We start from the raw sequence: 12435 nt of genomic DNA, 5'->3' as shown, positions 1-12435 counted from the left end.
AAATTTTTTTTCCACACGTAGCGCAGCAATTTTTGACCACACCCCTTTCTGTGGCCAAACCCCCTAATTACCATGTTTGTTTTACAAAATTTGGCAGGTTATGAAAGTTTGAAAATATTTCTCCTTATCTAAACTGTGTTTTTGTCTCTCAAAATTGTTACAAAGTATCTCATTTGCACCTGTTAGGTGTTCTGGGCTCTCTGCTAAAAGCCAATTGAGTGAGAAACTTTGTTTCTTTTTCTGGCTGTTCAGTGCAGAGAAAAGAGGGACTTTCCAGTACAAATGAGGGACTGCGGGTTGAGCTGTCAAAAGAGGGACTGTCCCTCCGAAAAAGGGACAGTTGGAAGGTATGCTGTAGCCGGTGGGAAGGCAGTTCGGCGAGATTATTGGCCCCAAAGAAGAGGAAACTTGTCACAGGGCGACTAATCTCCCCGAATCTGCCCTTACAGAGCATTTGTTTTTTTAGAAGGGAATCAGCGATGCCCATTTGAAAGCTGCAAAGAATCCGAAAAAAAGGCAAATATCTATAAAAAAAAAAAAGAATGAAAACCAATTGAAAAGTTGCTAAGAATTGGCCGTTCTTTAACATAATAAATTACCTTAAAGGTGACCCACCAAATGCTGAGGGGAAAGATACAAGTATGGGTTTATTAAATGCTTAAATCATTTTTAACAGACAATATGTGACAATCCAAATGACAGAATATTGCAGAAACCACCAGTTCCTGATCATTAGGGATACATGGTGTGTATATACAGACAGACACACATCATTGGGGATACAAGGTGTGTATATACAGACAGACAATGAAACTATCGCCAGAGTGACTGATTATACTGAACAATACACGTCAGCTGCACAGATCAGTGTTACTTCCTGTATTTTCACTTCAGTAGTAGTTTTACAAAGGCTCACAAACTACAGGCCTCCAGGGACAAACGCGCCAGCGCTTGCAGCTCTTGACTACTGCCAGCAGATAGCGCCCCCTCCTTTCTTTTAGCGCCCACAGAGCTGGGTCCCAAGCCAGGGCGGACGTGACGTCACGGGCCCACTTTTAAACCTCTTGCCGGGTTCTTCCAATGCTTCCCTGTACGGTCGCGGACACCCTGTAAAGGCGGGGGGAATAAGGCTTTTCTATCCTTGGTGCCTAGCTAATGGCCCTAGCTATGGAGAGTAGCCTCCCGGGTGTAAACAGCAGCGACAAAGGCCGTGTGGTGACTGTGTTTGATAGGCGCCTCGAGCAAACAGAGTGCGGAGAGAAAATAGTGAGCGTGGGCAGCGGCGACGGCTACGCTGAATTCCGTGCGGATATCTGCCAGGTGGGTAGAGCGCGCTGTATGGGAGGGTGAAATGTACGCATTTTCCTTATGACAACAGACACACGGGGAAGGGGAGGGAATTCGTGCTTGGAGCTGCACTTCAGCTGCACGTGTTACATTAGCTTAACTACCAATGGCTGCCTGCTGTTTTCTAGGAGAATTTGTCCCATTTAGAGACCAGTAGTTGAGTGGCTAGTTGTGTAGTAGAACGCTAAAGCTATTTTTGCTGGTTCTTTAAGGGATACTGCCATGGTTTCTCAAAAGAGCAAACCGATTTTTTTTATATTCAGTTTTGAAATCTTGACATGGGGCTAGACATTTCCCAGCTGCCCCAAGTCATGTGACTTGTGCTCTGATAAACTTCAATCACTCTTTACTGCTGTACTGCAAGTTGGAGTGATATCACCCCCCCCCCCCGCAGCCAAACAAAAGAACAATGGGAATGTAACCAGATAGCAGCTCCCTAAAACAAGATAACAGCTGCCTGGTAGATCTCAGAACAGCACTCAATAGTAAAAACCCATGTCCCACTGAGACACATTCAGTTACATTGAGAAGGAAAAACAGCAGCCTGCCAGAAAGCATTTCTCTCCTAAAGTGCAGGCATAAGTCACATGACTAGGGGCAGCTGGGAAATTGACAAAATGTCTAGTCCCATGTCAGATTTCAAAATTAAATATAAAAAAAAAACAGTTTGCTCTTTTGAGAAATGGATTTCAGTGCAGAAGTCTGCTGGAGTAGCACTATTAACTGATGCGTTTTGAAAAAAACATGTTTTCCGATGACCGGATCCCTTTAGTATATTCAGGCATCACCTGGACTAACTTGAATCAGGAATCATCACTTTGTACTGGGGCCACAATGAGTCTGGACCCAAAACTTTAATTTACTTGACAGAGCATAAGTGGTGCAAGTAAGGGACAACAACAAGCCCCTGTGAAGGGTCCTAATGTCAAATTTGAAGTAGAATGACAAAAATACCAAAGCAGGTCTGTTTACAGTCTTGCACAATGTGGCATGTAGAAGGATTTAAGATTAAGAAATGGATTGTAAAAGGGGACAGTTAAGATGGAGCCTTGCATCATTTTTTTACTAGAATAGTGAAGACCGCGTTACTTAAGGGAAAACACAGAAAATGGCAAACTCAGGACTGGTAAGATCTTGAGAATTTGCAAGCGTATGAAATCTTCAAGAGAGGGATAAATCAGCCATTTTGAGACCACATCTTCAATAAGAATAATGGGGATGTCCCCTGCAGTATGTGTCTGAGTTAAGGTGGCCATAGACGCGCAGATTTATCTTCATATCGGACGAACGATCGTTCGGTGCCATCTCCCGACCTGCCACTAACCATCCAGATCAGTAAAGTAGTAAAAGAACAGATCAGGCAATGTTCTGCCTCTGACAGTAATCGTATGAGAGTTACGTCCGACAATATCTGTGACAGTCTCCCACTGATATTAGATCGGCAATACATGCAGAGATATAATATGTATAATCACCTGTCTGAACGACTGATCGCCATGGCACGAAAAATGACGGGACACTCCACACAGGACCCGAAAATCTGAGGCTTGTACGATCGGATCTTTGCATCTATAGCCAGCTTTAGAAGTTGTTATAGGCCATCAGGATGTTTGGGGGACTTTGTTCCTCGCATGGACTGAACATGTAGTGACACTTCAGTTCTGCCTGGTGAAGAATGTCGGAGAGAGAAATTCTTTGGGACAAGAAGGAAGAACTGACTGTCGAGTGTCCTTGGCCTTTTTCAAGGGATCTGTGGAGATGGTAGCGTTGGTTTATGGATGGATCATTGGTAGGTTCTTCAACTGTAGAGAGAGAGAGTCAGAATAGTCAATTCAACATAGAAATCATAATACTGGGCTTGTTGGTAATGTTGAAATCACCACAGAAGAGTGCTGAACTGGCCTGAAGAGAGTTGAGAGTCATGGCAGGGTCCAGTTCTTCCAAATTTTTGTGGTGAAAGAGAATATTGCTGGTGGTCGAAGAACCCTCCAGGAAGTGACCCTAATCTTCGTAGGATAGTCTCTGTACCTTTGTATAAGAAATTATAGCACAAACATGCTTTTCAATTCAAGTGTAAAAACCAGCTCTCTCTAAGCCTAAGAAAACCCTTTATCTCATGAGAACATTATTGGGTAAAAGTTGGAGAAGTTACAGACTTCATCTAGGTAATTCAAGAGAAATTGGCCATCGTTGTCGCTCAAGATAGATTTATGAAGGCCATGTTACATAGCTCTAAAGATCATCCCAACTATGATGCAAATGAGATTGTTGACTTTCCTTAGGTCCAATTTAAGATGATCCTTTATGTGAAAAGCACTGCAATGTGTGTCAAGGGATACTCTCAATTATTTAGACCTCATAGCCTAGGGCAATTAAGTTTCTTCTCAACAAAGAAGAAAACCACCACAGTAGGAAAGTTGGAGTCCTGTGCAGATAAAATTTTTAGAATGCAAAGATTGAACAGCACCATCAACTCTTGAGTCGTTTAAAAAGCCTTTATTTGTGCTTTTGTGGGCATCACCGCAACGTTTCAGGCCATGCGGCCTTTTATCAAGCTTACTGACCAATTCTAAGTACAACAATTTATACCCTTAAACACCATCTAGTGGTCAATATAGTGAACAAATTATTTTAACAAAAAGACACAGAAAAACAAAAAAGCAAACAGGACCAACTGCAATAATCAGTAATATAGTGTCAATTAACAGTTACGTCAATCAAGTGGTACCAATAGATAGAAGCTTGGCACGATAAAAAATCACATAGTGCATCTGTTAAAGAATAAAGACATAGATCATAATTAAAAAACCGTATAATTAATTTAATATAAAGTTAAAAAAGCCATTCGTGATCATCTAAAAATGGGACCTAAATCATATTCTTTATTCAATCCCCATGGCTCTAAAGTTTCCAATTTTCTAATCCAAAATGCTTCTCGGTATAATAGGTCCTTATGTCTATTACCTCCTCGTTGTTTCATTTCCACTGTCTCTAACACTTGGAATTTCAATTGGTTCACGCTATGAGAGTGCTCAATAAAGTGGCCTGCTACTGCTTGGTCTCTTTTTCCGGTATTAATTGCTGATTTATGTTCTCTCATGCGTTCACGAACTGTTCTCTTAGTTTGGCCCACATACGCAAGCCCACAAGGGCACTTAATTATATATATATGGCACACGTTGAACTACAGGAGTTTCGATCTTTGATCCTTATGGGATATCCTTTCCTAGGGTGAAAAACAACTTATCCCTGTTGAACATTAGAGCAACAGTTGCAGTTATAACAGGGAAAGGTCCCTACTTTACTATTCCTGCATTCACTACTTTGTCTCATATCCGTATGAACTAGCATAGAGCCTAAAGATCTCCCCTTTTTATAGGCTATTATTGGAGGTCTAGTGAACGCATTGATTTGAGGTAAATTATTTTTTATCAGCGGCCAATGGTGACGTAAAATATTAGCAAACTGTTTACTCAAAGTATTGTATTGAGTGACAAAAGTAACATTGTTCTCTCATCCAACCTTTTATCCACTATGTCTTCAGATAAACGACTCAAGAGTTGATGGTGCTGTTCAATCTTTGCATTATACTGTTTGCCAATGGGAAGTGGCCATTGCAGAACGTGCACCATCCCTAAAGAATATTGAGAATCCGTGTTCTGACTACTCTTTCTTCACAGACTGATCCAATTTTTAGAACCAGAATCAGAAGTCTGTGCAGAAAATGTAGTAAAATTAGCTTAAATTGAGACCACCAAACCATTCTCACATCTGCAATTCCTAACTGACCCTCTGCAGGAGTCCTGGACCTATAAGTGAGGTTTCCTATGTAAATTTCTTTAAACAGAAAATCAAATTTATTCAGTGCTCTGGTCACGCAGGTCACGATCAAATGTTTCGGGACATCAACTGCCCTTCCTCAAGTGATAACCCACCATAGATCCCAAAATTGCTAATATAACTATATATAGTACCATCTAGTGTACAACCCCTATATTGCAAGCAATGGTACATTGTACATAATTAACAATCAGCAATTCCAATAATAGTGACATAATGGCTACAGTGTACATCCCAGTCTCCAGGCCTTGTTCCTTAAAGGAGAAGGAAAGCTCCAAGACAGTTTATTGGCAACAGATTAGCCACAATATTGCAAGCTAGAATGCTATATTTATTCTGCAGAATGCTTTACCATACCTGAGTAAACAGCTCTAGACACTGTCTCTGTTTGTTTAGGATAGAAGTTGCCATATAAACTTGGTGTGACATCACTTCCTGCCTGAGTCTCTCCCAGCTCTGAGCTCAGATTACAGCAGGGATGGGAGGAGGGAGGGGGAGAGTAGCAAACTGAGCATGCTCAAGCCCTGCCCTGGAGGTTTATGCTGAAAACAGGAAGTCTGATACAGAAGCCCATGTATACACAATAGGTGCTGTTCAATCTTTGCATTATACTGTTTGCCAATGGGAAGTGGCCATTGCAGAACGTGCACCATCCCTAAAGAATATTGAGAATCCGTGTTCTGACTACTCTTTCTTCACAGACTGATCCAATTTTTAGAACCAGAATCAGAAGTCTGTGCAGAAAATGTAGTAAAATTAGCTTAAATTGAGACCACCAACCCATTCTCACATCTGCAATTCCTAACTGACCCTCTGCAGGAGTCCTGGACCTATAAGTGAGGTTTCCTATGTAAATTTCTTTAAACAGAAAATCAAATTTATTCAGTGCTCTGGACACGCAGGTCACGATCAAATGTTTCGGGACATCAACTGCCCTTCCTCAAGTGATAACCCACCATAGATCCCAAAATTGCTAATATAACTATATATAGTACCATCTAGTGTACAACCCCTATATTGCAAGCAATGGTACATTGTACATAATTAACAATCAGCAATTCCAATAATAGTGACATAATGGCTACAGTGTACATCCCAGTCTCCAGGCCTTGTTCCTTAAAGGAGAAGGAAAGCTCCAAGACAGTTTATTGGCAACAGATTAGCCACAATATTGCAAGCTAGAATGCTATATTTATTCTGCAGAATGCTTTACCATACCTGAGTAAACAGCTCTAGACACTGTCTCTGTTTGTTTAGGATAGAAGTTGCCATATAAACTTGGTGTGACATCACTTCCTGCCTGAGTCTCTCCCAGCTCTGAGCTCAGATTACAGCAGGGATGGGAGGAGGGAGGGGGAGAGTAGCAAACTGAGCATGCTCAAGCCCTGCCCTGGAGGTTTATGCTGAAAACAGGAAGTCTCATACAGAAGCCCATGTATACACAATAGATGGAAAGAAATGTTGTGTTTCTTTTGACAGAGGACTCAGGGCAGCATTACTTTGAGGGTTTACTGGTGTATTTATATAGACCACATGGACACTTTAGCAGGTATATAACAATGGTTGGCATGAAAGTATGGTATCCTTAGATCCTAATCTGTGCCCCTGATGTAGGATGTGAGACATTTGCCCCCTTAAAGGGATACTGTCATGGGAAAAAAAAAAAATTTCAAAATGAATCAGTTAATAGTGCTGCTCCAGCAGAATTCTGCATTGAAATCCATTTCTCAAAAGAGCAAACAGATTTTTTTATATTCAATTTTGAAATCTGACATGGGGCTAGACATTTTGTCCATTTCCCAGCTGCCCCATGTCATGTGACTTGTGCCTGCACTTCAGGAGAGAAATGCTTTCTGGCAGGCTGCTGTTTTTCCTTCTCAATGTAACTGAATGTGTCCCAGTGGGACATGGGTTTTTACTATTGAGTGTTATTCTTAGATCTACCAGGCAGCTGTTATCTTGTGTTAGGGAGCTGCAATCTAGTTACCTTCCCATTGTTCTTTTGTTTGGCTGCTGGGGGGGGGGGAAGGGAGGGGGTGATATTACTCTAACTTGCAGTACAGCAGTAAAGAGTGATTGAAGTTTATCAGAGCACAAGTCACATGACATGGGGCAGCTGGGAAATTGACAAAATGTCTAGCCCCATGTCAGATTTCAAAATTGAATATAAAAAAATCTGTTTGCTCTTTTGAGAAATGGATTTCAGTGCAGAATTCTGCTGGAGCAGCACTATTAACTGATTCATTTTGGAAAAAATTTTTTTTCCCATGACAGTATCCCTTTAATAATGGCATTACAATTTTGGCATGATAGACAAGGAAAAGTGCCTATTACCGGCTTTCCTATAAACCTTTGAGTACTCTTTAATTGAGTGGGGTTTACATCACTGTGCACTAACTGGTCTTATAAGTTCCTCCCATGCCGACAAACAGAGGATACTCTGTGAATATTCTTGAGGTACCTGGGTGACCTAACGTACCTCTTTTGAGGTATATGTCGCTTTGTTGACGACATATTTTGTGTATGCCGGGGACCTCAGAGACCCAAATTTAAAAACGGTCAGTGTCTTTCTACTCCAAACCTCAAAGTTTTGTTAAAGTTAGCAGGTTTTATGTTTTATGAAATTATTTTAAATTTTAAATCTAATCATTCTACATCATTAGGTACTTAGATAAACATCCTAAATATGCTAATGGTCTTCTGAGCTCTGGATTTACACTGTCTATTGGCATGCCAAAATATCAGTAGAATTGTAATGGCAGTAATATCAACGACTACAAAATTAACATGTCGACTGCCAAAAGTAAGTTTACCCTAAAAAAACCCATATATAATTGGAAAGTATACACTTGCATTAAAAAGCACAAGGTAAGGCAAAAAAATAAAATCCCATTTTTACTTTCTTTAATGAAAAAGCTATCTCCAATATTCATTAATTAAAAAATGTGTACTGTTTTTATAAGAAACCTGACTGTATGCAGTGAAATTCTCCCTTCATTTACTGCTGTGGATAGGAATTGTCAGATGGTCCCTAACTGCTGAGCAGGGAAACAATCATACTTATGAACAGCAGGGGGAGCCCCTGCCTTACTTACCAGCCATGCAGTATTCAAGCAGCTTTGTTTATGACGATCCTTAAGCAGCCCAGACCACACTGAGCATATGCAGGGTCAGGCAAAGATGTTTAACAAAGTTACAAGATGACAGCCCCCTGTGGCCAACTTTGAAAGCATAAATCATTTGTTTGATTAAGCTTTGTGGTGCAGTAATTTCATGTTCATTTTTAGTATGCAAAATACAGCATTAGATTCTAGCCTTATTCTATTTTAGACTTTCCTTGTCCTTTAATGGGAAATCACCAGTAAAGCAAAAATAATTATGAAACTGCAAGATTTGTGCTTAAAATCTCCAGTAAAGCAATAATTATGAAACGGCAAGATTTGTGCTTAAAACTCCAGTCCACTACTCTTACTGCAAAATGAAAATTTTACTGAAAATGCTATGAAATCTCCAAAATAAAGTATTTACATAGTTTGGACAGTGCTCATGTAAAAGACAACAGACACATGGAATCTGATCGTTTGCCACCCCTGGGGCAATTGTAATGTTGCTTTGAAAGATGAGACACCAAAGAACACCAAAGACCCATGGTACTTACTCAACCAGAAAAGGACATGCTAGCCAAGGGGTTAAATTATGCGGGGACACCACACACACATCCTAGTAGTTGAACTCCTCACAGCCACAGAATCTGCCATCAATAATAATCACATACAAAAGGAGGAAGCGGAACAACTCCGACTAGAAGTACCAGCTGCCTTGTCAAGTGGCAGAACACCTCCCTCTAACCTTACTACACGAGAGGAGAGCTCTCAATTCTCTTAGTAAGGACCCAAACATCACTATTCTGCCAGCAGATAAAGGGCGATGCACCGTTGTGCTCAACACACTGCAAGATAACCACACTACTTAGTGATAGCAATAAATATGAACCCTTATAGAAAGCGCTTACAAGAAAAAGGTGATAGATTGCCTTCAACAACTTGTAAAAAAAAAAAAAAAAACCAGATTAAGTTTTATACCGCCGCCTGTACCCCAGAGAAGCCACACCATGCTTATATGGACTCGGTTCGTAGGCAAAACAGTGCATCATATCCAGAATGCCAAAGCGTTTGTAACCAAGATTCATGTATGTATGTACATGTCTACCTACAACAGAGACTGTAAGAAATCGACTGCAGCAAGATAACACCCTCAACAGCAGAACGAAGCTCAGTCTTAACCAAGTATGTTTGTTGCTAGATTTGTGCCTTAACATCACATACTTCAAATACAAGGACCATTTTTATAGACCGAAACAGGGCTGTGCAATGGGTTATCCAGTATCTCCCATTGTAGCTAACTTGTACATGGAGGAAGTGTAAAGGAGGACCTTGCTTACATTCCAGGGAACTATTGCGAGTCACTGGTTCATGTATGTAGACATCACTTGGGTTAAAATAAGATCCAATGAAGTGGCGACCTTTACAGAACACACTAACTCAGTGGACAGTAACATCAAGTTCACATGGTACGAAGCCCACAAGAACAAACTTGCCTTTTTGGGCTATTTGATATCCATCCAAGAGAGGGTAATTTGAAAACGAAATTATACAGGAAACCCACTCATACGGATCAATATCTGTTGTTCGATTCCCGCCATCCACTGGAATACAAACTGGGTGTCATTAGAACTCTGCACCACAGGGCGGAAAGTGTGACAACTGATACAGAGTCCAAGAACAAGGAGCATAAACATAGGAGCTTTGAAAGCGTGTGGCTACCCAGACTGAGCATTTGTCAAAACAACAGCAACCAAGCCTGACAGGAACACCAAAAGAAATAACCGCCCGGAGACACATAGTAGGTGAAACAGTCATCACATATGTAGTTGGAGTGTCCAGAGAAACTCAGGAGGATTTTCAACAAACACCACACCCCTGTGTTTTTCAAACCTGGCAACACAATGAGACAAAAACTGGTACACCCAAAGGATCCAACACCTAAAGAAAAACAAAGCAATGTGGTATACGGAGTCCAGTGTAGCGAGGAGTGCACTGACCTATACATTGGGGAGACAAAACAACTGCTCACCAAGCGAATGGCTCAGCAAGCGAATGGCTCAGCATAGGTAGGCGAACTCTACAGGGCAAGACTGACTTTTTCTACACCAAAAAGACAAGGGACACTCCTTTGAAGAAAACAATGTCCAAATCTTGGATAAAGAAGACAGCTGGTTTGAACGATGTGTGAAAGGTGATTCATATCAAGGTGGAGAAACAATCCCTGAACAGAGGCGGGGGCCTTTGACACCACCTGCTACATACAATGCTGTTCTAACATCTGTACCCCGGCAATTTCAGAACACTTCACAGTGTATAAAGATGGGCTGCAGCTCACCGTTTAGTTGCTTGGTTTGGTTATCCTGTGGGCTATCCTGTGTCGATCCCCCCAATAGAGTCAATCAAAAGAAATCCAAGTGCAGGACAAATCCACAGCAGTTTTCTTTCACTGCAAAATCTTTTATTGGTATAGATTTTGGATAAAGGGCCTAGCCTGAAACACGTTGTGATTTGCACATTCCCAATAAAAGATTTTGCAGTCAAACAAAACTGCTGTGGATTTGTCCTGCACTTGGATTTCTTCAGAACACTTCACACATCATTCATGCAACTCTCACAAGTAACATCTGTTTCTAGGACTTTCATGATACCATGGTAATCCTATCACAATAACCCCACAGAATCATGCCCCTGTGAGTTTCAGATGTCGCCTCTCTAAAGAGTTATGCATGCTCCTCTATAAGGTGTCTGCCATATGTGCCGCAGTGTACTGTTCTCATTAGAAACTGTAACTGACAGGTTGAGAAGGGACAGTCAGGTTGGCAAAACTGTCAGGTTTAGGAACTCCAAGTAACAATTACTTACAAAAGCAGAACTATCGGCACAAAACGGTCAACACGACCTATAGGTAACTTTTGATGTACATTCATATTTTGAAAAGTGTTTATTTTTTTGTGTCACTTTAAGAGCCAAGATTCTTAAATCATTTATGCCGGGGTGAGGGCTGTTGGAATGGTTTCCTACTTGTGTGTCCAGTTTTTTTATTGGTTATGGTAAAGCAGTGGTAGGTGTTTCTGTTTGTCAGACTTTGATCAGTTTCTCCTGTTTGGCATCTGGAGCAATGTATTCAGTATACCACATTGGAAGAAGAACAGTTGTACTCTTAAATATAATAGCCCAAGAAAATCCTTGTTTATAAGATTGCAGGCTCCATAATGGATGCGCTTACTAATGATGTGCGGGCATGCCTGATACCCGCGGGTTGGGCAGCTTCGGGCCGAACTCAGTACACTGTTTTTTACTTGACCTGACTAGTGCACACATCTTAATCCAGACTTTGAGTTCCTTGTGCACATGCTCCACCTAGTGGCAACTACATATATTTGTTTTATTGGGTTTCTACATTCTGTCGGATGGGCAACATTTATGGTTAGGCTTTCTTGAATAACCCCTTTTAATTTGGTGGCATGATGTCTTTTATATTTTTATATATATATATATATATATTATATATATATATATATATATATATATATATATATATATATATATATATATATATATATATATATATATATATATATATATATATATATATATATATATATATATCGTTTGTTGTGTTTATTTTTCTTTGTTTTGGCTTTTTAACCTAAAGTATGCTTATATCATGTGGGGTACTTTGAAAATCCTTTTCATACTTCTGAAGGTTATTGATCTATACAAGTCAGAAATCTCCGTGATAGTATATATATTTGGTATTGGCATGCCCAGATGATTTTGTTTCGAGCAGTTCTGTTGTCATGCATACAAAAAATATGAATATCTTATAAAGTAGAAGTTTCTTTGATTGGGTGTTCATTGGGTCCGCATATGCAGTAGCACTGTATATCTTGTGGTGTTTATTTTTAACACAATGCAATAAAGCTTTACAGGAACTGTTCTCGCATCTGGAGTAGATCAACAACTACATTTTGCTTGAAAAAACATTTGTTAGTTGAGCTCTCATTCTATCTTACCACTCAAATATCACAAATCATTGGGTAAGATCAATTGCATGCACCAGGGGCATTTCAAAATAGTTGAGCTTCAATCTGCCATTGGTTTATCCCAAAATCACAGTTCTGCCCATCTGAATAATCAGACT

General features: G+C 40.3%; 1 protein-coding gene across 2 annotated transcripts in view; it reads left to right on the top strand.

Moving 5' to 3' along the window:
* Positions 1-952: 952 nt before the first annotated feature.
* Positions 953-12435, top strand: part of smchd1.L (structural maintenance of chromosomes flexible hinge domain containing 1 L homeolog) — an 89347-nt gene continuing 77864 nt past the window's right edge. For both annotated transcript variants that reach the window (XM_018267926.2, XM_018267925.2), the window contains exon 1: positions 953-1320. In XM_018267926.2, the coding sequence (XP_018123415.1) occupies positions 1156-1320 (165 nt within the window). In that variant the 5' untranslated portion in view covers positions 953-1155. The remainder of the gene's footprint in view (positions 1321-12435) is intronic.

The sequence above is a fragment of the Xenopus laevis genome, chromosome 6L (genome assembly GCF_017654675.1).
Source record: "Xenopus laevis strain J_2021 chromosome 6L, Xenopus_laevis_v10.1, whole genome shotgun sequence".
In the NCBI taxonomy this organism is placed as follows: domain Eukaryota; kingdom Metazoa; phylum Chordata; class Amphibia; order Anura; family Pipidae; genus Xenopus; species Xenopus laevis.
The sequence above is the reverse complement of the archived record's forward strand: the minus strand, read 5'-3'. Positions and strand labels throughout refer to the sequence as shown.